The sequence below is a fragment of the Saccopteryx bilineata genome, chromosome 3 (assembly GCF_036850765.1).
Source record: "Saccopteryx bilineata isolate mSacBil1 chromosome 3, mSacBil1_pri_phased_curated, whole genome shotgun sequence".
Classification (NCBI taxonomy): domain Eukaryota; kingdom Metazoa; phylum Chordata; class Mammalia; order Chiroptera; family Emballonuridae; genus Saccopteryx; species Saccopteryx bilineata.
In genome coordinates this window covers 286,329,238-286,356,299 of record NC_089492.1, presented here as the reverse complement: position 1 = coordinate 286,356,299, position 27,062 = coordinate 286,329,238, and the positions used below count along the sequence as shown (strand labels likewise).

Here is a 27,062-nt window from a genome sequence, read left to right as displayed (position 1 = left end):
TGCTGTGTGTGCCTCAAAGTGCAAGAGTCTAAAGGTTTTCTTTGGTTTTGAGAGTGTATTCACTCCGCAGAAAACTTGCTTTCTTATCGTTGGATACAGTTTGTTGAGAGGGAGGAAGATTCTGACTCCCCCCTTTCCTTGTTCTCTGAACTTAGAGGTTCTGACATAGTTGATGTTGAAGTTTCTCTTGGTCTTCCACCTTGAACTCTATCCCCTGACTTTTGCTGCCATTCCCAAGTGTGTCCTTGAAAACTGACATAAGAGAACCAGTCATATACTTTTACTGAGTGGACTTGGATCAGATTTTGACTCTTTCTAAAACTTTTATAAGTTCCAGCCACCAAGTTAAACACCATGAGCAAAACCAGCCTTGGCCAGAGCATGAGCAAGTATGACCTTCTGGTTTGGTTTGAGATCAGTGAGCTGGAGCCTACAGGAGAGTAAGTCCAACTTTCTAAACTTTTAAATAAGGCAAAGTTTTTCAAAATCAGATAATGTAAGTTTTTGTCTCTCTTCTTATATTCAGGTTCATGAATCATTGTCACTGTCAAATTCCAGTTTTGACTTGAATTTTGGTGGTCTTGATATTATTCTTTGAATCTCAGTGGGAAGATTGGGGGACAGAGTGTTTCCCTAGACCAGGATTTCTCAACCATGGCACTATCTGGGGCCAGATACTTCTCTGCTCTTAGGGGCGGGCCTGTGCATTGTAGGATATTTAGATACAACTCTGGCTTCTACTCACTACATGGCAGTAATGCATTGCCAAATGCTCCCTAGGGAACAAAATCACCCCAAGTTCAGGGCCATTGCCCTAGATCAAAATATCAGCATCAGCTTCTCTCTGTGTATGAGCTGTGTTAGAGTACGTAGCAAATGTAATGATCATTTATAGTTGTCTCTAAAATGCTTTTGGAAAAAAAATTTTCAAAAGCCCCCCACTTCTGAAACAGAGGCAAGGGCCTATATTAATGTAGAGGTAGAGGTAAATGTTATTCTGATGACCCTCTGTACAATGCCAAGTGCTGCCACCATCAGGCTCACCTCCATGACACAATTACTGAGGTCCTACCATGTGTGAGGTGTGGCTCTCTTGATCCCAAGTGCAGCCATCATTAGAGACATCACTTTAAGGAATATGACTTTCCATAGACAGACCTATAATGTGATTACAACTTGCTTCATGAGGCAGAAATAGTTACAGTAATGATTTTTACTAAGTTTGCTTTTTTCTGAGTCTTGTAAAACAATCTAGACTCGAAATGATCCCGTTTCCTCACACTTGCCATTACAGTTGTGCATTATATTTATGGAGTATCTTATTCAGAGCACTGGGATGGAACCAAAAGCCATTACTAATCTCTTGAGCACTTGAGTCTATTAAGAATGAAGGAACATAGATATGTGGAAAGGTTTACTAGATGCGAATAACCATGTGATTCAATGCCCAGGTGTTGAAAAAGATGTAGATCGGAGCTTAGAAAAACAGAGACCTCTGGGGGATAGCAAACAGGGAAGACCTTGTCGGTGCAGTAGCCCCAGCCAGCATGAGGCTTCTATGTAACTTCTCTCCCTTATGTTTTTTATAGGTATATCCCAGCTGTGGTTGACCATACGGCAGGCTTGCCCTGCCAGGGGACATTTTTGCTTCACCAGGTACTAATGAGGGTTGAAAAGAGGGCCTAGGAGGAAACACAGAGTTTAGACTAAGACACAGAACTCTGATTCTCTGCTTTCCTTCTCCATTTCTAAGGGATTTGGAGGTGGGGGTGACTGCTCTGTTCTTTTTTATTTTCCTCTTTTGTATGTTTGTTTTTAATGTTTCTTTATCAACCTTGGCTTATATATTCCCTTGCTTTTTTATATAAATATATTATAGAAGAGCTTTTTGATAAAAGCTTTTGCTTCATTCAACTATTGTAATCTGTGCAGCTTCAATGTCCTTTTGTACAGTTTTTGTTTTGTGATGTTTGGAAACTACTTTTACAGCCAAAAGTTCATAATGGGGGTAGAAGATGAAAGTTTCCATAGACGAAAAATCTAGCTGTGAAATGTAGGACATGTAGACTGACCTCAGAGGAGCTGAGAGTCTCATACTCAGGGACATATAATTTAGGCATCTGTTTATTTTATTTTATTATTATTTTTTGAGGGGGTGGTGGTGAGAACATAGTTGCTTTCACTTTAGTTGTACACTGAGCTTCTACGTGCCTTGACCGGGGCATGCTGATGTCCCCTTACTCAACCCAGCAACCTTGAGCTTTTCATGAAAGCAACCTTAGAGATCATGTGGACAATTCCCACCCCACCCCCACCCCTGCTCAAGCCAGTGAACCCATGCTGACGAGTCTGTGCTCAGAGCCAGTAACCATGGGGTTTCAAACTGGTGACCTCAGCGTTCCAGGTTGATGCTTTATCTACTGTGCCACCACTGGTCAGGCACTGGACATCTGTTCTTAAAGCCACATCAAAACCTGGCTACTCCTCAATCCCTGACCTATGCCCTATTGTTTAGAATAACACAGTGGACGGTATTTCCCTTTTCTCTCCATACCGCTCCTTCCCATCCTCCTTGGCACCTAACAATCCAGAAAGCAACAACAGGAGGAAATAATAGCTTGTCCCAGCTAAACAGCCCTGCTTCATTCCTTAGGGCATTCAGCGAAGAATCACAGTGACCATTATCCATGAGAAGGGAAGTGAACTCCACTGGAAAGATGTCCGTGAGCTGGTGGTAGGTAAGTATATTCCACTGGCTGAGTAGGCAGCCAGGCTTTTTAATTTTCTTTATTATTATTATTAAGTGAGAGGCAGGGAAGTGGAGACATAGACTCTTGCATGCACCATGACTGGGACCCACCTGGCAAGCCCCCTATTGGGTGATGCTCTGCCCATCTGGGGCCGCTGCTCTGTTGCTTGGCAACCAGGCTATTTTAGTGTCTGAGGCAAGGCCATAGAGCCATCCTCAGTGCCCAGGACCAGCTTGCTCTAACCAATCAAGCCATGGCTGCAGGAGGAGAAAAGAGAGCGAGAGAAGGGAGAGGGGCACAGGGGGAGAAGAAGAGGGGCGCTTCTTTGTGCCCTGACCTGGGATCGAACCTGGAACTTCCACACACTGGACCAATGCTCTACCACTGAGCCAGCCAGCTGGCCAGAGCTGCAGCCAGGCTTTTGAGACCACATTGTCCCTGCTGGTAGCACAGGGCCTGTGTGGCTCTGGAGAGCAGAAGCCTTGAGATTGAAGCCACTCTTTTCTCAGCTCCGTTATTAGGGTTACGTTATTCAACCATTATTGTGCTCAGTGACCATGGGAATGGTTCTGTACTAGAAGTCTCAGCTTATCGTGAGCTTACCCTTCCTTGAGGAGACATGTATATGTACAAAGCAGTTGCATAAGTACAAAGATGAGAACAAGTGAAAAAGACCAGTGATGAGAGAGTTCATAACACACAGGGTCCAAAAGAACTGGGTTAGCTCTGTGGGAGAGGAACTGAATAGGTTCCAGAGAAATTAGAGGGGTTTTGCTTGTTTTCCACACATGGAAACATTTTAAATAGGGTAGTCAGGAACAGGTCTAACTTGCAAATGGCTAGCAACCCATCGGCAGATGGAGATATTAAGCTAAGGCATAATGAGAGGAAAAAAACGGGCTAAACAGTATAAGCTTTAGAACAGTACGGCAGGGCTTCTGAGCCTTCTGTGCCTTTGAACCTTCTGGCAGTGGTGACGCCTCAGAATTATATTTTTAAGTGTAGTAAGAAGTATTTAGGATTACCAAGGGAACTAATAATATTGGAATACAATTGTTAAAACAATAAACAAATTTGTACCTAAGTTCTTCTTTATTGATGCAGTAAAGAATTGAATGTGTATGTTTCAAAGTAATAATGAAAGTTATTTTACATTAGTGTGATTTGAAAACATCTGTGACCTCTGTTGGGAATGGAGTCGTAGGTACTGCTGGTTCTCTTGTGGCTTGTCCCCTCCCTTCATAATGGAAGGAAGTGCCAAGTTTCATGTAGAGGTTCATGAAAATAAACATGATTTTTTTCCCCGGGTCAAGTTCATGGACATTTTGAATTCCATCCATAGACCCCCTTGCATATGTGTAAACCAAATTAAGAACCCCTAGAAGAAAGATCATACTCTGCTGTCTGAAGCAGTGGTTTTTAAGCGTTTTTGAAATTAATATTTATATGGAATATTATTACTCAACAGAAGGGCCGCTTTCCTTTTTAACTGCATCCATGTTCTGGTTTCTGTATCTCCTTTAGGCCGGATTAGGAATAAAGCCGAGGTGGATGAAGCTGCACTTGATGCCATTCTGTCCCTAAATATCATCTCTGCCAAGTACCTGAAGTCTTCCCACAACTCCAGCAGGTGGGGCCCGCTAATGAGTGGGGGGGGGGGCCCTGGGTGGGGGCTCACTGCTGCCCTGTGAGGTTCCTCATTCATTGATGACTCCTGTTTAGATGAGGAAACCAGTTCCCTCCTCACTTTAAATCCCTCTTTCCTCCCCTTCCCTCCCTGCTCCCCGTAGTAAGTACATGCATAATGGGAGAGGTGTGTGTGACCAGGGACCCTCACAGAATGGGGATGTGCTCCTGGTGTGGAATTTGAGTAGCTGTGACAAAGTGAGAGAGAAAAAGCAGGAAACTTAGCATGTTGTCCAGTGGTTTAAAAGTACAAATTAATTATTGCTGAGACTAAAAGATTTTCTGTGAAGTGGTTGCTGTGGAGAAAGGTTTCTCGTCCTAAGTGTCCTAGAAACATGACCTCAGGTATAGTGGACCCTCTGTGTGCAGTCTCTGCTGCTGCCAGTGGGGGCTGCCTTTTACTTTTAGTTTCCCTTAAAATTCCATCTCATAACCAACTGATGACAGACAGTACATCAGTTGACAGACAGTACACGGCCATTGCACTCTCCCTGTCAGACCGGACTCACCTGCTGGGCCCTCTCCCCTCCCCAGGAAAGGGGTGACTCCATAGTGTGCAGAGATCCGTTTCTTTACATAGTAAGGGCTGGGAGCACATGTGTTCTGATGTGGGCCCGTTCGCATAACAGGACTTTTCTGTGCTGGTCTGCTCCTGAAAACCTGCTCATAGTTATATTTGGAAGAAGGACAGGAAAAGTGACACAATACAAAAACCAACATTAGAAGTTTGGGCCAGGATTCCTTTTTCCCATTGTTTTCTTGTGTTATAGTTTTGCATAGGAAGGAGAAAAAAGAAACAACTGCCTTCTGCCTGTCAGAAGCCGCTAGCAGGCATGAGGGTGTGTGTGTGTGTGTGTGCGCACGTGCGCGTGTGCGCACGAAGAGACGAGTGGCAGAGATAGAGAAGGGTGCATGGACCTTCCCTGGTCAATCCCCGGGCAAAATCTTGAACAATAGTCTTCTCTAAAGTCAGCGTTACCTCTGCATCATGTTCTCTTCTGCTGGACGCTTACAGCACACATTCAGCAGCATTCACCACATTTTCTTTGCAACTATGAAAAATAGATCTTAAATTTTTATAGGGTACTTAGCAGAATTCATAGGGGAAGGTGGAGTTTGGTGGATGTGCTGGTTGTGCTAAACTTGCCTACATTAGAATAACCTTCAGTGCTCCTTTGTTTCGTGCCCGGCAGCAGGTCAGATGCTGTAAAAGCAGAACTTGGCTTTGTCGGAAGCAGCTTGTCTTTCACAAAAGTTGAAGTCAAGAATAATGAAAAGATATACTATATAAATTGTACTCTAAATTATCACACTCTTGCTGGTTGTCTTTCTTGCAAAAACCACATCCATAATCCCTCATCTATCATTTTCAGTTTGGTAGAACAAGAACTAGAAATCTATGAAGAAAATTGGAGTGCCAAATATTTAAAACCTTTTTGTCATTTAGCATTAAAATGTTATCATTTCCCCTTTCTTTTAATTGGTATCACCCACTCTTAACAACTGTTTTTTACACAACTCACTATGATTGAATCTTTTACAACCAGTCCACTGAATTTTTACACTGTTTTGATTCACACCAAACAAAAATCCTTTTTTGCCTCGTGTCTCATTGATTCACCTAATATTTAATGAAATTAGGTGACTATATTAACAAACATAGCTGCATAAACAGGTTTGAGGCCAAATATTACTGACATTTGATAAGCTTGCTGTTCACCCTTGGAGCAAATAGTCTGGATGTATGAAAGAGATCTCTAGTTTTGCCTGTTCGATGAGAAATGGACATCAGTCTTTATAGTTTAAGGACATGGAGCATGTAAGTCAATGTGCTGAATTAATAAATGGAGTTTGGTTATGAGATCATTGGTCCTTTTTGCCTAGGGTTTAATGTTTACAGTTGAAGTTACAGAACTCTAGTTTGGGTGTATTGTGTATGTGCTTTATGGGGCTGTTCTGATATGTTGATAGTGGAGTGTGACTCACAAGAGCCATTACTCCTTTTCTTCCCAGTCCTACATTTCTGTTTCCTAATAGACTTGTTTTTCCCTAACTCCATGGCACCTTCCTACCATTTCCAACACACAGTCACCTCTGAAAGGGATGTTCATAGAGGTGGGTCTCCGCATTCCCTCCTATGCCCAGCATTGTCTGTAATTGAGTGTCTCAGGAGAGGGGCCCATGTCATTGTAAGCGCTCTATAAATTGTTTCCCATAGAGTTCTCTGTTAATTGTCCACGTGAATTCACTTTGCTTAACAGTAAATTTGTCCTTTTTATGTATTTTCTTCTGTTCTGCCTGTCTTTTCTTCCCTTTTTTTTTCTTTTGCTGCACTAACGAAAGTTTTTTTCTGTTTTTGCAGGCTCTTTCTTGATAAGGATATACCTAGGTATTTTCTGTTTGCTTTTTTGCTATACATAGAGATTCTAATTTCTCAGAATGCTTTGTGTCTCACGTTGCTTTGCTGCTTTAGCTTATTGCTTTCCCCATGCAAACCTAAGCACACCTAGAGCAGAGGAAGACTATTTGCACCTGTTGTGTCCTGGGCTTTCTGATATGCGTCCAGTTTCACATAGAGCTTCTCACGTGGTTTGTAGAGTTCTTCGTTATTTTCTCACTGCGTTCACTAAACTTGTTGGTTTATTCTTATGCCTAAGGGTTTCCCCTTGTACATCACAGAATAGAACGGCGCTCCCCTTGGCTTACAGGGAGTCTCAGCCTTTGCTTCCTGTTCTTCTCTTAGTCTTCTGTCACAAGCTCGAAAGGCTTGTTGCTCTGTATGTCACTTTGCATAATCATTCACTTTTTCTTTGTTTTTGTCCTATGTGTGTCCTATGTCCTAAAAAATATATATATATATATATATATATATTTTTTTTTTTTTTTTTTTTTTGTATTTTTCTGAAGCCGGAAACGGGGAGAGACAGTCAGACAGACCCCTCCTGCATGCGCCCAACCGGGATCCATCCGGCACGCCCACCAGGGGCTACGCTCTGCCCACCAGGGGGCGATGCTCTGCTGCGACCAGAGCCACTCTAGCGCCTGGGGCAGAGGCCAAGGAGCCATCCCCAGCGCCCGAGCCATCCTTGCTCCAATGGAGCCCTGGCTGCGGGAGGGGAAGAGACAGAGAGGAAGGAGGGGGGGTGGAGAAGCAAATGGGTGCTTCTCCTATGTGCCCTGGCCGGGAATCGAACCCAGGTCCCCCAAACGCCAGGCTGACGCTCCACCGCTGAGCCAACCGGCCAGGGCCGAGAAATACTTTATTTTTAATCTTTTATTTTCCTCCTGTCAGGGCTGCTTGTCTCATCTATTTATTTTCTTCTTTGGAACAGAAATCCTACTTCAGTAATAAAGGAAATTTTTCCGATCTTTATCCGATTTAGGGAAGGAATAGTAATACGTGACAATATAGCCTAAAATATTCTAATTTTAAAATACACACACACACACACACACACACACACACACACAACTATTGTTCGGTTATTTTGAGAAATCTATTTGAAATCATTTCCTAACCACTATACGAGCCATGCAGGATTCAGCCCTGTTTCTGACTCTAAATTCTCTTGCTAGCCTAATTCAGTTGACATTTATCACTAGTCTAGGTTGTGTTTCTTACAATCACTTCTAAAATTGCCAGCTTTGGTGGGTGTTACAAAAGAACATGCCCAAGCACCAGCCAAACAAGCAATCAACAACCCCCGCCCTCCGATACAGGAAGGTTTTAGTGGGGTCAGAAATTCCTTTATGTTAGCCAGGTTTCTACCAGTAGAATTTTATGTTCATTTCTGAAAACAAATGTAAAGAGGTTCTCTTACACAAATTAAAACATTTGCCTCAGTTGAAAGAGTCATGAAACCTAAATTGTAGCCCTGGGAGGTGCTGAGTTATAGTTTCAAATGCCAGGCGGCAGTTCTGCCATTAATATCTACACATTAATAAATGTCCTCCCTCTAAGAAGAGGGAGTTCTTCCACTTCAGCATGGGTATATCCAGACCTCGTGCTGTGTCAGACCTTGTTCCTGTACCCAGACACAGGGACGCAGTAAAAGAGCAGGGTCAAGGTGACAGAGTCCTCAGGGGCTTCTGCTGAAGTAGTGGAGATCATCACCTAGGGTTGAATTTGTCTTACACTAAATGAAAGTGAAGATTTGATCGAAACAGGGCTTTGTGGATGCATAAAGGGTTCTCTGCTGAGTCTGGTGAGCTCTGGAAAGGCTCCCGTTGTCCTTTGTCATGGTTGCTGTCTGGGTCTCTTCATTGTTTTCTGTTTTTGTCTTGTTAGTTGTGTCTGCATTCCTTTGGTGGTCGTGCAGAGAATTTTCTCGATCTGTACACGCTGTCTGGGAAACTAGATATTTGTGAGAATGTCAAGTAGTTTCAGAAGACTTAGATCTAGAAGCAACAAGTATAATGTGTGGTTAAGCAGGTCTTTTAGAAGTGTATTGTTTTCTCTGTGATCATTTCTAGAGAAAGAAGCATAGGAACATATTTAGAGATAAAATATGCAAACTGTTTGTCTGAGGGAGCCTAGAAAAGAGAGTGAGGTTGCCATTTGGGAAAGAGTAAGGAGGCATGTATTGGGCAGGGAACAAGGTGTCTAAAAACCTCTGTTGAATCGGGTGAGGTGTATTACATGTGCACGGAGCTAGTGGCGATGGCAGATCTGTTCCGCTGGGTGGACGAGGCGCTTCCCGGGGCTCAGAGGAGGGAGACGTTGGGAGCTGACCCATAACTGCTATTGACTTTGTCCTGTCTTCGGATGTGACCTGCAGGCTGGAGGTTTAATGTCAGTGAGGGTCTGTGGTGTTTTACCCAGAGGAAAAAAGAAAGCTATTAGAACAACTTGTAAAAAGTTATAGGTGTTTATTAATTACATATAGCTTCTATTTATTTAAATGTAAGATTGACCTCTAAGTGAATTTTTTTTAAACTGTCAAATAGTAGTTGGCTATCTCTGGTGTTAAAAATTATTTTACTGAAACATCAGCTGAGAATAACCTCTCGTTCTTTTATTTAAAACAAGGCTGTCCGGCCTGACCTGTGGTGGTGCAGTGGATAAAGCGTCGACCTGGAAATGCTGAGGTCGCCGGTTCGAAACCCTGGGCTTGCCTGGTCAAGGCACATATGGGAGTTGATGCTTCCAGCTCCTCCCCACCTTCTCTCTTTCTGTCTCTCTCTCTGTCTCTCTCTCTTCCTTTCTCTCTCCTCTCTAAAATGAATAAAATTAAAAAATTAAAAAAAAAAAACAAGGCTGTCTGTACTGTCTCCTAAGCTAGTTCTCCCAGCTGTGTCTGTGACATTGCTGAGGCTCCACAGAGCCTGTATTGGGAGATGAAGACTGCAGCTTACAAATTACTGTTTGCTTCCTGCTCTCGACTGACAGATGAGCATACTTGGTCTTTTCTTTCTTCTTTCAGTTTCTGTGCATACTTATCCTTTCATCTTAGTCCCTCTGTTTGATCTTACTATTTTTATGTTTTAGAGGAGAAGCAGGTTGCCCCCCCCCTCATGCATAGCTAAGTGCCCACTGATGGTAGGTGGGGGCAGGAAGGGGGAGGGCTACCTTTTCCTCCCATGAAGTAAAGGTTCCACTCTGCTGTTAGATATCAATAAATTGGAAGTGTTGATTGGCATAGGATTCTGTAATATGATAGTGACAGTACCTGGACTAAGGTGACTTCAGCTTCTTTGGGATGACTTCTTCTTGCCTTTCTGACCTTAGGACCTTCTACCGTTTTGAGGCCGTGTGGGACAGCTCCCTCCATAACTCCCTCCTTCTCAACCGAGTGACACCCTATGGAGAAAAGATCTACATGACCTTGTCAGCCTACTTAGAGGTGAGGAGATCCCGAACCTGAGTTGCTAGAAATAGGCAGCGCTGAACAACGGGCAGGTCACAGTAGGAAACGGGGAGGAAAGAGTCCACTGATGTCCTTCCTCCCCCTACACCCTTTAGTTATTCATTTTACTATGCTTTGCTGACTGTTCTGAGTATATTAAATTCCGTTCCTTGTCTCTTCAAAAAGTCACACGACTTTTCTTACAGCTTCAGCTGTAGTAACCTATTCACCATTCTTCAAAGAATGTATGATTTTAAAAAGACTTCACCTCCTGCTTTCGTAGCGTGCAGAGCCTAATAGTGGCCAACAGCACAGGCTCTGGAAGCTGCCTGTCTGAGTTCCAGGCCCTGTGCTGCCACTTGCTGTCTGCCTGTCGTTAGGTGACTTTATCTCTCTGTGCCTCAGGCTCCTCATTTCTTTTTTTTTTTTTTTTTTGTATTTTTTTTTATTGTATTTATTTTTAATGGGGTGACATCAGTAAATCAAGATACATATATTCAAAGATAATATGTCCAGGTTATCTTAAAGTTCAGTTATGTTGCATACCCATCACCCAAAGTCAGATTGTCCTGTCACCCTCTATCTAGTTCTCTTTGTGCCCCTCCCCCTCCCCCTTCCCTCTCCCTTTCCCCCCTCCCCCCGTAACCACCACACTCTTATCAATGTCTCTTGGTCTCACTTTTAGGGGCTATCGTAGCATTTACCTGAGAAAGTTGTTGAGATGTGATCTAAAAGGATTTAGAAGAGTGCATGGCACACAGTAGCTAATATATATTAGCCTTTATTACAGGGAAAAAAATACTTTGAATACTTTGAAAAATAAATGCATCTGCAAGGAACGCCACCTAACCTTGCCCATATTATCCACTGCCATGGCGTTGCTGCTGAAATAATTGGTAGAGCTGAACTCCTGCCCCTACATCCGGAACCAGCATTCGCATGGTGGTGGTGCACGGGCTCTTGTCCCAGGTGCTCTGTCTGCCTCTAACAAGCACCCCTGTCTGCTCACAGCTGGATCACTGCATCCAGCCCGCTGTCCTCACCAAGGACGTGTGCATGGTCTTCTATTCCCGGGATGCCCGGATCTCACCGCCACGCTCTCTGCGCAGCCTCTTTGGCAGTGGCTACTCGAAGTCACCAGACTCGTAAGTTTTTGAGACAAGCTTAGCTTCCGCTTGGTTTGCCCAAGAAAGACTCAGCAGAACCCTAGGCTTGCTCTTTCAGGGTTAGTTTACAATCCATTAGCCGTTACAGCATTGGCACCTAGAATGCAGTGACTTGAATATTGGCATTTAATAAAATATTATTGAATACATGAGTTAATGAAGGAAGGAAAATTACATTGTGAGCACTTCCAAAACAGTTTGCAGGGACTAAAATTTTTTTTAATGACATTATTATTCCAACAGATTACCATTAGGATTTTTCTTCTTTCAAAGATTTATTCATATTTAAGATATGCAAAAATATCATACATGTTATAGGATACATATAGGAATAATACTGTGAATGTCTGTGTATCACCACCCAGCATAAAATATAAGCATTACTAATATACTAGAAGGTTCAATGTTCCTTCCCAATCAAATTCCCTAGAATCTGATATTTGTTATTTTGTTCTTTTTTTTTTTTTTTTTTTTTTTTTTTTTTGTATTTTTCTGAAGCTGGAAATGGGGAGACAGTTAGACAGACTCCCGCATGCGCCAGACCGGGATCCACCCGACACGCCCACCAGGGGCAACGCTCTGCCCACCAGGGGGTGATGCTCTGCCCCTCTAGGGCATCGCTCTGCCGCGACCAGAGCCACTCTAGCGCCTGGGGCAGAGGCCGAGGAGCCATCCCCAGCGCCCGGGCTATCTTTGCTCCAATGGAGCCTTGGCTGCGGGAGGGGAAGAGAGAGACAGAGAGGAAGGAGGGAGGGGCGTGGAGAAGCAAATGGGCGCCTCTCCTATGTGCCCTGGCCGGGAATCGAACCTGGGTCCCCCGCACGCCAGGCCGACGCTCTACTGCTGAGCCAACCGGCCAGGGCCTATTATTTTGTTCTAATCAGAATTTTTTCCTGCTCTTCTCTCTCATCGTAAGAAAAGGCACATTTTTAACTTCGATATTTGTATTACAGACTGTCTCGTTTATCATTCAACTTTACTCATCCTATTAAAACAAAAATGCTCAAAAGATTGAGATGGAAACAGGCTCCTTGTAGGAAAAAATAGAGTTCTTGTATTCAGAATAATAGGAAAAGAAATAAGCCACTTATATTTGAACGTGGGCTGCAGCCCCTACAGAGGAGATGGTGTTTTAAGTAGAGAGCGTACAGATTTCCTTGCTTCTGTGCGGTAAGATATTAAGCAATTGTTTGTTTTCATTCAAATAGCAATCGGGTCACTGGAATTTATGAACTCAGTTTATGCAAGATGGCAGACACAGGTAGCCCAGGTAAGACTGTATGGACTGGGGAAGTGGTAGTTGTCTTTGCATATGTTTAGAGTGTATTATGTCAAATGCCCTACCTCTGTAGGATAGATAAAAACTTTTTTGGGCCTGACCAGGCGGTGGCGCAGTGGACAGAGCATTGGACTGGGATGCCGAGGACCCAGATTCGAGACCCTGAGGTCGCTGGCTTGAGCGTGGGCTCATCTGGTTTGAGCAAAAGCTCACCAGCTTGGACCCAAGGTCGCTGGCTCGAGCAAGGGGTTACTTGGTCCGCTAAAGGCCCGCAGTCAAGGCACATATGAGAAAGCAATCAATGAACAACTAAGGTGTTACAACGCGCAACGAAAAACTAATGATTGATGCTTCTTATCTCTCCGTTCCTGTCTGTCCCTGTCTATCCTTCTCTCTGACTCTCTCTCTTTCTCTTAAAAAAAACAAAAAACTTTTTTGGAAACCAGGCATATTTTTCAAACCAAATTTTTGGTGCTGGGAATTATCTTTTTCTGAGTTATAACACTTTGATTTATGATTTGTAATATAGTTATAAAAACTTTATTGAACAAAATGTTACTGTGCTATGGAATATTATTAAAAAAAAAACTCAGTGTATTAGAATGAATTTGTCTTAGGAGACTTTATAACCATTTCACTGTCCACTGTAGCCCCAAAGTATCCTGGCAGTATCACTGTACAGGTGCTGTGAAACTAGAATTTCAACTTCTGTGCTCTAGAACAGTGGTCCCCAACCTTTTTTGGGCCATGAACCGGTTTAATGTCAGAAAATATTTTCACGGACCGGCCTTTAGGGTGGGACAGATAAATGTATCACGTGACTGAGACAAGCGTCAAGAGTGAGTCTTAGATGGATGTGACAGAGGGAATCTGGTCATTTTTTAAAAATAAAACATCGTTCAGACTTAAATATAAATAAAACGGAAATAATGTAAGTTATTTATTCTTTCTCTGCGGACCGGTACCGGTCTGCGGACCGGGGTTTGGGGACCACTGCTGTAGAAGACAAGTCAAGTTGAATTTGTGTCCTTTCTTATGTCTCTTTGGGTTTCTATTCCTTCAGCTTGGCGGCCTTAAGCAGTACTTTGGAGTTTTATGTTTGTAAATTAGAATGTGGACAGAAGTTAAGGTATTTAAAAAGCATTTGGTTACTAGGAGTTTGAGTCATTTTAGAGAACATGTATTGCAAGAGGTCAGATCTCACAGGTGAGATTTAGATTTTAAAAAAAGAAGATTTTGAGTATGACTCTAAGGCCCAACAGCAGCTAATTATGGCGTCCAGAGAATTCCTTGAGGATTTTTTTTAATTAACACATATTCATGTCTTTTATATGTAAAAACAGTTTAAAATTTTGAGAAATTAACAGGCATCGAGGAGAATAAAGCGGACTGTCATCTGCCATTCTCACTGAACTAAGTGTGGGGTGTGTACACATGTGCGTGTAGCCCCACTATTTGCATAGGGCATATTTTTATATATTTGGAACCACAGTGTACAGATTAAGCTCTTCTATATTTTCATTTAGCATAATAACATTTTCTCAAGTTGCATTGCAGTCTTTATAATTATTAAAGGAAATAAAACTAAATTTAGAGAGTTCCTTTGGGGGAAAGGGGGTGAATTGCTATTAATTAACAAAATCCCGTGTATCTGAAGACTAAAGCCATTTTAATGCGCCATGTGTATGAATTATTAATTCATTCTGTGGTAACGCTGGAACCAGACCTTCCTCAATAAGGGTTGTTTCCTCCCATCTCAGGCATGCAGAGGAGAAGAAGGAAAATCTTGGATACATCAGTGGCCTATGTGCGGGGCGAGGAGAACTTGGCAGGTTGGCGGCCCCGCGGAGACAGCCTCATCCTTGAGCACCAGTGGGAGCTGGAGAAGCTGGAGCTTCTACACGAGGTAACCCAGGGCAGGCAGTGCGTGGAGGGCATCTTGGGCGGGAGGCCCAGCCTGACCATTCTCGATCACGATGAGGCATAACACACCTTCCTTACTAAAATCCTAAGGAGCTCTGTGTTTGCTGAAGCAACACTGTCGCTCTTCTTAGGTAGAAAAAACCCGCCACTTCCTGCTGCTGCGTGAAAGACTTGGTGACAGCATTCCCAAGTCCCTGAGCAACTCGCTGTCCCCTAGCCTGAGCAGTGGCACCCTCAGCACGTCCACCAGCATCTCTTCTCAGATCTCAACCACCACCTTTGAGAGTGCCATCACACCCAGTGAGAGCAGTGGCTACGACTCGGCTGACATCGAAAGCCTGGTGGACCGAGAGAAGGAGCTGGCTACCAAGGTGCGACCCCTGCCTAGGCTGGGCGCATCCCAGTGGGGCTCTGAGCTCATCTGTCTGTTGTGTTTTCATCTTCACCTTTCCTTGAGGGCATCTGTCTCAAAGCCTGCACTAGCTAATGTTATACACACAGAAATAAATAAGACCCGGTTTCTGCTAAGCTTCCAGGCAAGTGGTGACAGGCGCATAATAGAGGGGTGTGTCTGGTGCTGGGGTAGCCAGAGGGGGCCTCCCAGCAGGGCCTCCAGGAACGGCCTGCAGGGCACACAAGGACTGAGCCAGCTGTCCTGCAAGGTTCCTGTTGGGGAATCCTGTCTGGAGGAGAGATGGAGTTAGGGAGGTGGGCCACCACATCGTGAAGGGTCTGCGTTCCATACGAAGGAGGTTAGAGTGCCTTGGCAGTGAAATGGAAATAGTTTAAACAGGTTTTAGGACTCCTCTGGCAGCAGTAAACAGGCTGGGTTTGTGGTGAAGAGACTCAGTAGTCCAGATGAGACATGATGGCGGTTTTATCTAGGACAGGGGTGTGGGAGGAAGCGAATGGAGAATCGTGGAGAAGACTTTGAGGATGGAGGACTGGCACTCCTTGTCTCCTGGGCATGGTGGGAGAGGGCAGAGGGGTTGTTGAGGAAGACTCCCAGGCAAATGGGAGCGAATTTGTGTCAATTTTGTTTTAGTGATCAAATAGTGGTCTAGTTGTTAAGAAAATAAATCCATCCAAAAGTCTCCGTGTCTTTTAGTGCCAGGGCAAATTAAGAATGATAGGGATATTGTTGCATGCTTAAGCACTTCTGAACTATTGTGTTGCAGTATTCACTTTTATAGATTTGAGAATGGCTTTTTTATCCACTCATTTTATCTTTATTAGGCACTCACAGGCTTTCTTGCTATATGCCTAGTTAATTCCTAGAGCTGTTGAGCAGCATCTGAGCCCCACCGTGGGTCTTAGGCATGTGGTTTTCCCTTCCAGCCTTGTGTTCAGGGCTTCATTTAACTGTTGAAATTTATGCTGCCCTTTCTCTCCCCTAGTGCCTGCAACTTCTCACCCACACTTTCAACCGAGAATTCAGCCAGGTGCACGGCAGCATCAGTGACTGTAAGGTGAGCGGCTCAGACTTTCTGTCCCCAGCTTATGCAGCTTTTAGGTGGCTTGATGTGGACGTAGCACGGTATCTGAGGATGTCTGCCATGTTTGCTCTCGTGTCTGATTTTTTCAGAACACTGACTTCTGAGGATAAAAGTATGTGTCCTTGTCTCTTAGATGATGATCTGATGGGAACTATATATTTTGGTTTTTCTCCCAATCCCTTGGAGAATATTCTGTAGGAGGTGATATGGCACAGTAAATAGGAAGTCCTGAGCTTCTTGGTGGTGTCAAGTTCTGTTACCTTCCACAAAGAGTGAGGGAGCACTTGACAGAACTTCTGGGTCATTCGGTCTTCTAGTCATCTTGACCTTTTTTGCTTTCGTGAAGATACTCCAAACTCATTCCTGCCTGGGGATTCTTTGCATCCTGCTGTCCCTCTGCCCAGAATAGTCTTCTTTCAGATGTTCCCACAGTTGGCTCCCTATGCATTCCCTTTTTCAGCTCACACATTGCCTTACACCCCAGTGTGAAGCCAGCAGCTCCCTGAGACTTTCCAATATCTTTCCTGCTTCATTTTTTGCTGTAGCACTTACCACTACCTGATACTTTAAAAAAAAATTTTTCCATTGATTTGAGAGAAAGGAAGGGGAGGGAAGGAGGAGAGAGAAGGAGGAGAGAGAAAGAGAGAGAAGCATTAACTCATTGTTCCACTTAGTTGTTTCGTTTTGTTGTGTACTCATTGGTTGTTTCTTGTAAGTACCCTAACTGGGGACCAAACCTGCAACCTCAGTGCACCAGGACAGTGCTCTGTCCACCGTGCCACCTGGCCAGGCTTATTAATGTGTATGGTGACTGGTTTATTGTTGTCCTCCCCCATTTAGAATGGAATTCCCAGCAGGGCAGAGCCTCTGCCATACTCTTAGAACACTGCCTGCTGTTCTAAGTGCTTGGTTCATGTAGATAGGGTCATTTAATTAATGCAGGAGGGCAGTGGCAGTATAAATAGCCAGCAATGCCTCTTTTGTAAATGTCTTCATCCTAATATGACACTCAGGGCATGAACTACTTATTCGTCAGGCCATTTTCTTGAATGAGCTGAAGCAGAAGGTTGATGACAGTGAAGGGACTGTCGCTGGGGCTGCTCTCCCACCTGACTCTCCCTTGGTCTGTTCTGTTTGCCTCCAGTTGTCTGATATCTCTCCAATCGGACGGGATCCCTCTGTGTCCAGTTTCAGCAGCGCGACCCTCACTCCCTCCTCCACTTGTCCCTCTCTGGTAGACTCCAGGAGCAACTCTCTGGATCAGAAGTATGTATCCAGATGTCCCTGAGATAGGTTAGTCTAGGATTGTGGGAAGTGCCAGCCTCCCGTGGCGCAGTGGTTCCTGGCTGAGGGCGGCCCCCCAGGCAGCATTTGGGACACGTGGGAGCCTCTTCCAGCTAGCACGGTGACCGGGCAGATGCTGCAAGCGCCCTTTAGTGTCGTGTCTTCCCAACTGTCTGCACCAGCTCGCTGGCTCCCCCTTCTTACTCCTGTTCTGCCCATTGGTCCTTCATCCCCACCTTGTACATGTCTCCTGTCACGTCAGACAGAGGAAGCCCCATCTTGGGGAACATACTTTGAAACTACTTTGGAAAAAAATGTTTTGATGACACAACAAAATATATAGGCAAGAATAATGGAGACAGATTTTAGCATCTATTCCATGAACTCCTCACTGCAGTCACTCGCTTGCGGTGCACATCACACTCCTTTGCCCTGTCTCCATCATTATGTTCACCTGTCAGCCCACCTAGTTATCATCCATGGCCTGTCTCACTATACCGACTCACACGGTTGAATGTGGCTGGAGAAAGTAACACAGCCAGGTAATGAATTCATTCCAGGACGCCATTGACTGTAAGACATTATTTTATGTGCCACTAAGAAAGGAAAAGCACCGCCAACCAAGATGGGACACACTGTCAATATTAAGGTGCATCCCAATAGGAGAAATGGTAGAGCATTTTAAAACGGGCTTTTTGGAATTGGTGAAATACAAATAATTAGGCTCAGCTGCTCGCCAAAGATGAATAATGCTACAGAGCCTGGGAGTTCTTTCTTCCATGACAGTCCTGGGCTGGTGCAGGGCAACATGTAGCTCTGTGCTCCGTGGTCATTCAGGACCCCAGGTTCTGCCCATCAGTCTGCTTTCCCCGCAGGTCCCTGAGGCAGGGGCTCTGGGACATTAGTCCACACCAACTCACAGGGTTGTTTAAGCCCAGATGGCAGAACCCTGCCTGGAGTTTTGGTTCTGTAGGTCTGGGTGGGAGCTTGAGAAATTGACTTTCTAATGAGTTTCCAGGTGCAGCTGATGCTACTGGCTGAGGGTCACACTGGGAGACTACTGTGCACAGTGTGGCCAGGGACGAAATGGAAGCTAAGGGGACGGAGCTCGTGTTTCAGACACTTCTGTTCAGAGGGCTTTGGCACAGGAGGAGAGGCTGCGTGACACGGCGTCATCAGGGATCAGTTTCCCCTTGTAACTTATGAAGGCTGACACCAGTTGAATTTGGAATTATCTTTCTGAACGCAGCTTGTCTCCACTGAGCCCTCTGAACCTGGTTTGCATGGCCCTGGGGTTGAGGGAGAGGCAGTGTTCCCCATGAGGCGGGAGTACGAGTATGCATTGACCTCACTGAAGCTCCTGTCACCCCTCACCTCTCTTTTAAAGGACCCCAGAAGCCAATTCCCGGGCCTCTAGTCCCTGCCAAGACTTTGAACAGTTTCAGATTGTCCCAGCTGTGGAAACGCCCTATTTGGCTCGAGCGGGAAAAAATGAATTTCTCAATCTTGTTCCAGATATTGAAGAAATTAGACCAGGGTGAGTACTATATTGACTAGAGATGCCGGGCATAAGAACAAGTCAGCGAGCATGTACGCCCAGCCCTCCCACGAGGTCTCCGTGGATACAGTGACAGCCCCGGGCCTGGCTTAGCATGTCATGTGGAGCTGTGTTTTCTCTTGCTGTGTTCCTCTGGCAGGCAAGACTCCTGGCCAGATAGTTCATTTGCCTGTTTTGTTCACACGAGGTACTTGGCCTAGGTGAGACATATTTTGTCCTCAGCGTGTGATCACTCTCTTTGTGAGAGGCTCACCTCTCATGCATCCTCCTTTTTAGCTCGGTGGTTTCTAAGAAAGGATACCTGCATTTCAAGGAGCCACTCTCCAGCAGTTGGGCTAAACATTTCGTCGTGGTCCGTCGCCCTTACGTCTTCATCTACAACAGTGACAAAGACCCAGTGGAACGTGGCATCATTAACCTGTCCACAGCACAGGTGGAATACAGCGAGGACCAGCAGGCCATGGTGAAGGTCAGTCCTGCCCTCCCTGGGCTTTTCATGTCCACGTGTGCCCCTCCCTTTTGAGCTGTGGACTCTTGTTGTGTGGGATGGCATCTCTCCTGTATGGCTAGTTCTCTGGACCGTCCTGTGAAGAGCCGTGGGCCCTGTGACTACAGCAGGTTTCCCCCTTGTCCGTAGCTCTCGTAACTCCCATACGCCTGCATCTCTTGCAGACACTGAACACCTTTGCTGTATGCACAAAGCACCGTGGGGTCCTTTTGCAGGCCCTCAATGATAAAGACATGAACGACTGGTTATATGCCTTTAATCCACTCCTTGCTGGCACGATACGGTAAGAAGCTGTCTTTGTTTCCTTCTTCTTGGCTGTTAGTCCCAGGGACAGCAACATAAATAGGGAAGGAAGTCTGGTTCTAAACAGATTTAAAGTAGAGGAAGGACAGCAGTGTAAGTGTGGTTGTGGGTAGTAATCCAGCTTCAACTTCTCATAAGGTGTCATCCGGTGTCCTGAGCAGCTAAGGAGACTCCGGTCACATCTGCACTCAATTGATTTCCTGCTTTGACTTTTTGTTCTCAAGGGGTCTGCAGCCAGGGTCTGTAGGACTGAGGACTTTAGTGGTCTGATCAGTATTCAGCCCTATGATCCAGCCTCAGGTCTCAGGAGGGCCTGTGTTCCCGGGTCCTAGGGCGGGGAAGACCACAGCCCATCCTGTTTGCCCTGGGACCTAGAAACCGAGGCCTGCAGGGCATTGAGGATGAAGTCCAAGGAGGGACCGTGGGGAAGAGGCCTGTGAGGGGAAAACCTCCACACCCAGTTTCCTAACCTGCCTCTCCTTATGTCGCCCGTAGGTCAAAATTGTCCCGCAGATGCCCGAGCCAGCCGAAGTACTAGTGATTCTGCGGGGGCGCCCTGCTCGCCTTCCGGGAGATAAAGGAAGGGTTACCTCTCATTCCTCTGTGTGATTTGTGATGGTTGCTCCTGTATGTGATCCTGTGGCTTACCCACTTCCCAGCCCCATCTAGGACTTCCTCCAGCCCCTGTCCCCATCTCCACTGCTCTGTGCTCTGTTCCTTTGTTCCTGTGCTGAGAGTCTGTTAGCAGCATGTGGCCTAACCAAAGGGGAAAAAACACAAAACCCCGAAGGGGAATCCAGTGACTCTCCCAATTATTTTTGGTACACTTTGGCTTCTGTCCGTATGATAGCTCCCCACCGCGACCACCTCTGATGTCTGTACTACTGTCTTTGGGTATCTTTGTCTTTTTCCTTTCCAAGATGACATACTTTTTTTCTTTTATCTATTTGTGATATCGCTTTAATTTTTCTTGGGTGGCTTTGAGACAAAAGGAGGAGACATCTGGCCTTCTGAGAACCTGTTGCTTTTTTCCATTGCTAATCCCTGCATTTTTCATTCAGGGAAAGGATTGTGGTGAACTCAGCAACAGGACAGTTATATTTTCTGAAAGTGGGGCTTACTTTGACCATGGTTATGCAGTTTTCAGTCGTGGAAGAGAGGAGAAGAGAGGATTCTGTAGCCTGAGACTGTGGTCGCATTGACCTGGTCAAAGGGAACAGCCAAGGCCTCACAGGAGCGGTGGTCAGGAGGGGTTCATGTGCGTAGCAGGCTTCCTGTGGCCAGGGCTGCTCACTCCCTGTTTCTGTTCCGGGTTTCGCAGGTGGTGGGACAGACTGAGATCAGCGCAGTGTCATACACAAACGTCCCACAAGGGGGAGCGTTTCACTTTCTGATAAGGAACTTGATGGTCATTGTCTTTGTAATTGGTAATGCTGATTAATGACCTTGTGATTGTTGTAGCTCCCTTTGATTAAAGAAATGTAGCTTTTAAGTATAAACTTGGAAGTCTCCTCTGAATCCAGTAATTATTTTCAATAATCCCTGCCAAATTGAAAATTATTTCAACGATGTTTGTCCCCTATAGTCATAAAAAACATGGCTGGCTTTGCTTTCTGGTTCCCAGGATTAGAACCAGCTGCCTCCCATGCCTGACCTGTGGTGGTGCAGTGGATAAAGCATTGACCTGGAACACTGAGGTTACCAGTTCTAAACCCTGCACTTGCCTAGTCAAGGCACATATGGGGAGTTGATACTTCCTGCTCCTCCCCCCTTCTCTCTCTCTCTTCTCTAAAATGAATAATAATAAAAGAAAAAAGAAAAAAAAAAAGAACTAGCTGCCTTCCACCACTCAGAACAGAACAAAAGGCCATGGGGGTGGAGAAGGGAGCCCCTAGGCAAGCGGTGTTGCCTGCCTCGCCCAGCCTCTCTTGGTCCATCCGGTGGAAGCAGAGTCAGAGTGCCGGGGAGGCGGACAGTCTCCTGACAGAACAGGGACAGCTGCTTCCGGAGGCCATTGTGCAAGACACTCCTTTTCTCTCGGCTGCCAGCAGGTTTTACAGGAGTGACATGGAGGAAAGGTGTCCAGCTTACTGACTTGCTTTGCCAGTGAGTTGATGGGTTGTTTTGTACCATCTTTTACCTCCCTTGCTCAGCCTTTTCTGTTGGCACCTCCCTTGGACATTCAAGACAGGGTCTGCTTGTTCCCGTGTTGTGAAGCCTGTGAGGGTCCCCAGCCCTGAGCTGCTGGGGGACTGCTTGGCTCTGCTTCAGGCAGCAAAGGGCAGGGGCACGCACTCGGCAGGGGAGTTGCGGGGCAGGCTCCTCGTCACCTGGACTGTTGCTTCTGATGTCCTGTTTGGGCTCATGTCTGAACAGGGCTCCCAGCTGCACCCAGAACTGCCTTGCAAAGAGTAGGAGTGAGTCACAGAGAGCTGAATAAAAGAAGAGAGAGAAATCACAGGCTGTGACCTTGTCTGAAAAGTGGTCAATAAAAACTCGAGTAGGTTTTTTTCACTTCCTAGAGCATAGGTCACTAACAATAACACTACTTGTTTTCTAAGCGATGATGTTGATGTAGTTAGAGGTTTCTGCATTGTCTAATGGACACAGTATGCCCTTCTGGTGTATATTCAAATCTAGGGTCTGTCAGTGCTTAGAGACAGCTTCCTGGATTGGAAGGAAATCTAATTTCAGGGAAATGAAATTTGAGGGTTACTTTTGGAATTAAATTGTGGATGCTGCTACTGTTAGGAGTTTGATGGAAGGACCTGTGTCTTGGGGGACAGTGGGTGGGAGGGCTGCGAGAGGGGAATTGTGTAAGACACTGAATTGGCTTTTGTTTCTTCTAACTCAGAACCGGCATGGAAAGTCTTTGCTCTGGAGGTGTCAGCTGTTAGAACAGGTCAGACTGGACTGTTTGTAACATGCCCAGGGAGGAAGGCCTCGTGAGGAAGCAGGGGTCTTGGGTGGCGGGCGCTCCCTGTCTGTGGGGCCCCTGCTGGACTGGTTCAGAACGCCCCTTTGGGACCCCCTCTTTCTCTCGGGCCGTCCTCACACTGGAGCCGGCAAGGTCTCGGGGCTGATGTTCCCTTGGGACAGGCTCAGCCCCACTGTGAAGCTCAGAGAGGGGTTGTGACAGAACAATTTCTGAGGCTTTAGCTGAAGCCATGATGGCAGGAAAGTTGAGGAATAAACTTCACCTTTTAAGGAAACCACCTTTTGAGGGTTTTTCATTTCTTTTTTTCCTAAAGCACTCCTTTAAACAAGCCAAAAAAAAAAAAGGCAAGAAAGAAAACACACACAAATTAAGGCGGAACAAGTGCCGGTTAAAAGCAATCATCAGCTACCCTCCGTCCCTGTCCTTTCTCCTGCCAGAACCAAATACGGCCCGTGGCCCACACAGACCAGTACAAACCAGTGCCCACCCCTTTGTCTGCACCCGCCTGGGGGTCAGCCAGCCCTCAGGTGCGCACCACAGGGCTGGGGGAGAAGGCCGCTCCAGCGGCTGGCAGGCCCCTCAGTTCCGGTTCTGGTTCCGGTTCTGGGGCGTTGCTGGGATGGGTGACAGCAGAGGAGAAGGACTTTTCCCAACTAGGAAACTACTTTTATTTCGTAGACTTTCCCCCTCAGTTCCGTGGAACTCATGCCGGTACTCATACTTCTGATGGACTTTCCCCAGCTCTTTTAAGTTGAAGGAGTGAATGAAATCATTGAGAAAGGTCTTTTGGGATCTAAAAAGAAAATTATTTCTCCTGGCACATATTTCAAAGCAAAGACTTTGTTGCCTGCTGCTTGTTCTCTAATTTACAGGGATATTTAATTTTGTAAGGTATTTGTATATTTATACAGCTGTAACTAATTGCACATTGGACTGGAAAAGGAGGGACGGCTCAGCCTGTAGCACCTGCCAGTACTTGGCGGCCCTCCTGCTGCGCTCCCCTGGGTTCTCCTGGGCAGTGGTGGGCTTGTTTGTTTAATGTGGGCCCTTAATTCTCCCTTTCGGTTCCATTTGTAAAATGTGACTGTTAACCTGCTCCTTAAAAAGAATTCTGCTGCTGCTTCCAGAAGGTGTGCTGAATGTATTTTAAATAGGACTCTTAACTGTGCAGCTGTCCACCATGGCCAACGATGATTCAGCCAAGCGTGTGGCCAAACTAGTTCTGTGCGAGGTAGGAGTGCATTGATCTGTGTTCCCTTAGAACTGAAATATCAGCTGAGAGATTATCTGCTTTTGTTGTTCAAAAGGCCATTTATCAATTTTGTATTTGAGCCCCATAAAATCTTAGGAAAGCCTCTAATTATTTAAAGGGAGAAATTAGAGTTGATACAAATTTCATGTTAAAAACTCACAGCCAAAGGCCATGCGCTCAAGATGGGAGGTCTGCGCTGAGGCCGGTTTCTTGCCAAACCCTGGCTGTCATGCGTTGTTTTCACGTCTTCGAGTTACTTGAGTTACTTTTCATGTTGCGTGTTCTGACGTCGGTTCCCCTGAGGGCTCCACCAGCCTTCTCACGTTCAAGGCACGTCTTAGATTCTGTGGCTCTAAAGTACTCATTCGTTGAGATTTCAAGTCCCTTGTCGCCATCCTGTGCACCGCAACAAACCCATGAACATAAGTGGCCTTTCTGAACCAAGACTTTGCAACCTGATCTCTCCCCAGTGAAGGAGTTGAGCACATAAGCAACAATGTACATTATTAAGTTCAGATTTTCATTTCCATGTTTTACTATGTAAATATTACCTGATGTTTGGAGCGTGGGTATACAGAATGTAAATATAGTTCTTGTATTTGTACTAATTCTGGTTCTTTTGCTGTATAGCCTTAGGTGTGCAATGCAGACACTCTCTAACTGTGTATGGTAACCTTGCATCACAGAACTGTTAGTGAACGAGGTCAAATAATAAAGGTACAACCAGTGCATCAGCAGGCTCTCCACGTGTATTTATTTTTCATCCCTTGAATGGTATTTACCCAGAGATTTTTCTTGACTTGCGAAGATACTGCTTTCCTAGGACAAAAGTCATGATGCTATGACTGGAATGTTCCTTTCTGATCATTCAGAACAGCAGTTATTGTATAACCAGGAAATCTAATGAAGTGTTGTAGTTTTGCGCAGTGGCAGTATCGTAGCCAATGAGGTTTATCCGAGGCACGATTATTGCTAATTGAAAACTAACGAAGTGTTGTTTCTTTGAATATATATGGTCTCTGGGTTTTTGCAACGTTGATCTTTCTACCTAGCATGTGAACAAGTCATTTGAGTGCATTTGCAGGAATGACACACCAAGTGAGTGGCAGAATTGGGATTTTCAAATCTGCCCCAACTAGTATGTTACACACCCTCTTCTGTAAGGCAAACAAAGGATTCAGCCCTGGGATGTTTGCACAGAAGAGCTGTGTTAGTAGAATTCCTGCCCATGCTTTGAGTTGGGACTTGGGGAATTAAGACAAGGCCAAACATTAACGTGAACAGTAATATGAGTTGACTTTCTTAAGCATCATAAGCTAAGCACTTGAAGATTTTTTAAAACTAAAGGTCAGCATGGTGCTGTAACCCTAGCAAGCCAGGGCTTCACTCTGTCCATCTATTGGGGGTGGGGGGTGGGCTTGCTATGCTCTCCTGAGCCTGGGTTGCTGAATTTTCCACCAGTCCTGGGAAACAGTATTCTTTGCTGGTTGTTAGCACCTTAACAAAGAACTAAGAAGGCTGTGTAGCATGTAACATTTGCAATAGAAGAAAAAATTGGCTGTTTTTATTTAGCCTGGGTGCGTCCAGATGTTTAGTCACATTGACTCAGCATAACTTCTCCCTTGACAAATCTCCTTTGACAAATCTCAGACTAGAGCAATCAATTTGTTCCTGCAACAAATCTCATGGTTGGCCTTCCTTATTACCCAACCCACAGAAAGAGGAAGCAGTTGTAGCAAAGTTGAAAGGTGTGGGAGGCCCTAGGCTCTCTTGAAGGGAACTCTTATGTTAAGTTGTACCTGTAAATTATCTACAAGTAGTGTTTGTTCTCCAAAACTAATCATTGAAAATTAATTTCAATGTAGCTTTCCATTGAAAATCAACTAAACATCACTATGATCCATCTGTGCCCCACTCCACTGGGGAAATGGGCCTGATTATGGCCTGCTGATCTGATTAGGAAAGAGTGCGGGGCTCGCCCTCGTAGACCTGGGTTAAAGTTCAGTTCTGCCACTCACTGGCTGAGAAAGTCAGCTTCCTGGAGCTGAGTTTCTTTTGTCACATTAGGGGTTATAATAATGACAGCTTAGACTGTATAGCAATTTGAAGTTCACAAGCATTCGTTCACTCACTTTGACACGGGGAAGGAGGCAGGACGGACAGGAGGCGAAGCCCGGCACGCAAAGAGCCTGCAGACTTAGCCACCAGAGAATGGCAGGGGCTCGGCGGTCCTGTCCACTAGTCCTTCCTGAAACTTCTCTCTGCACCTCCGGCTTCCAGGCCTCTCACATGCTGTGAGGCCGTGCTGAACCCGGTCCGTGGCACGGGAACCCTAGAGGAGGCAGCCTCGGCTCAGGATGAGTTTCACTGTGCCCAGGGATCAGAGCCTTCAGTGACAGTCCCCGACCCTGACCACTCCCTGGTAGATTTTCTTACTCTTTAATTTTTTTTATTGATTTCAGAGAGAGAGAGGAAGGGAGAGAGATGAAGACATCGATTTCTTGTCCCACTTATTTATATATCCACTTATTGATCCTTGTATGTGCTCTGACTGGGAATGGAACCTGCAACCTTGGGGTATCAGGATGATGCTTTAACCAACCCAGCTGCCTGGCCAAGGCTCTCTGGTGGACTTGATGAAGACCTTCGTTGCAGACAAAAGGACCATGCCATGGGGGGAGTGCTGGCCACGAGAATAGGGGGAGAATAGGGAATGCTCACTGCAAAACATAAGAAAGCATAAAATGGGGGGAAAGTTACTAAAAGCATTTTAAAGCTCTTGAAATTGTCCAAAGGCAGACAAATTAAAAGCCACTTGTTCTTGGGGAAAAAAACTAGATACTAATGCTTCTTGCTCAGGACTGCTCCCTCTTCTCCCCATTCCACCTCCTCTCTGTTGGTAACAAAAGTTGTTTTACCAGCTCAGGGCTTTGCTCCAAAGCCGGCAGACCTGATCATATTTGTCTGGGGGACAAGGAGGAAAACCTGTAGCTTTTCTTTCTTTCTCTTTTTTTTAAAGATTTTATTTATGGCCTGACCAGGCGGTGGTGCAGTGGATGGAGTGTTGGACTGA

General features: G+C 45.4%; 1 protein-coding gene and 1 pseudogene across 23 annotated transcripts in view; both read left to right on the top strand.

Annotated features, from left to right (window-relative positions):
• KIF1B (kinesin family member 1B) overlaps nucleotides 1–24,723 on the top strand; it is a 151,620-nt gene extending 126,897 nt beyond the window's left edge. For 12 of the 23 annotated variants that reach the window (XM_066270469.1, XM_066270470.1, XM_066270466.1 and 9 more), the window contains 16 exons: nucleotides 332–440; nucleotides 1,590–1,656; nucleotides 2,654–2,738; nucleotides 4,275–4,380; nucleotides 6,799–6,825; nucleotides 10,165–10,279; nucleotides 11,294–11,427; nucleotides 12,657–12,718; nucleotides 14,488–14,633; nucleotides 14,782–15,021; nucleotides 16,048–16,119; nucleotides 17,291–17,412; nucleotides 18,818–18,967; nucleotides 19,265–19,457; nucleotides 19,661–19,779; nucleotides 20,295–24,723. In XM_066270469.1, the coding sequence (XP_066126566.1) occupies nucleotides 332–440; nucleotides 1,590–1,656; nucleotides 2,654–2,738; nucleotides 4,275–4,380; nucleotides 6,799–6,825; nucleotides 10,165–10,279; nucleotides 11,294–11,427; nucleotides 12,657–12,718; nucleotides 14,488–14,633; nucleotides 14,782–15,021; nucleotides 16,048–16,119; nucleotides 17,291–17,412; nucleotides 18,818–18,967; nucleotides 19,265–19,457; nucleotides 19,661–19,779; nucleotides 20,295–20,337 (1,790 nt within the window). In that variant the 3' untranslated portion in view covers nucleotides 20,338–24,723. The remainder of the gene's footprint in view (nucleotides 1–331; nucleotides 441–1,589; nucleotides 1,657–2,653; nucleotides 2,739–4,274; nucleotides 4,381–6,798; nucleotides 6,826–10,164; nucleotides 10,280–11,293; nucleotides 11,428–12,656; nucleotides 12,719–14,487; nucleotides 14,634–14,781; nucleotides 15,022–16,047; nucleotides 16,120–17,290; nucleotides 17,413–18,817; nucleotides 18,968–19,264; nucleotides 19,458–19,660; nucleotides 19,780–20,294) is intronic. The other 11 variants (XM_066270468.1, XM_066270474.1, XM_066270481.1 and 8 more) reach the window with 1 other exon arrangement.
• A 181-nt stretch (nucleotides 24,724–24,904) lies between these two features.
• LOC136332592 (U4 spliceosomal RNA) lies at nucleotides 24,905–25,037 on the top strand (annotated as a pseudogene).
• Nucleotides 25,038–27,062: the final 2,025 nt, after the last annotated feature.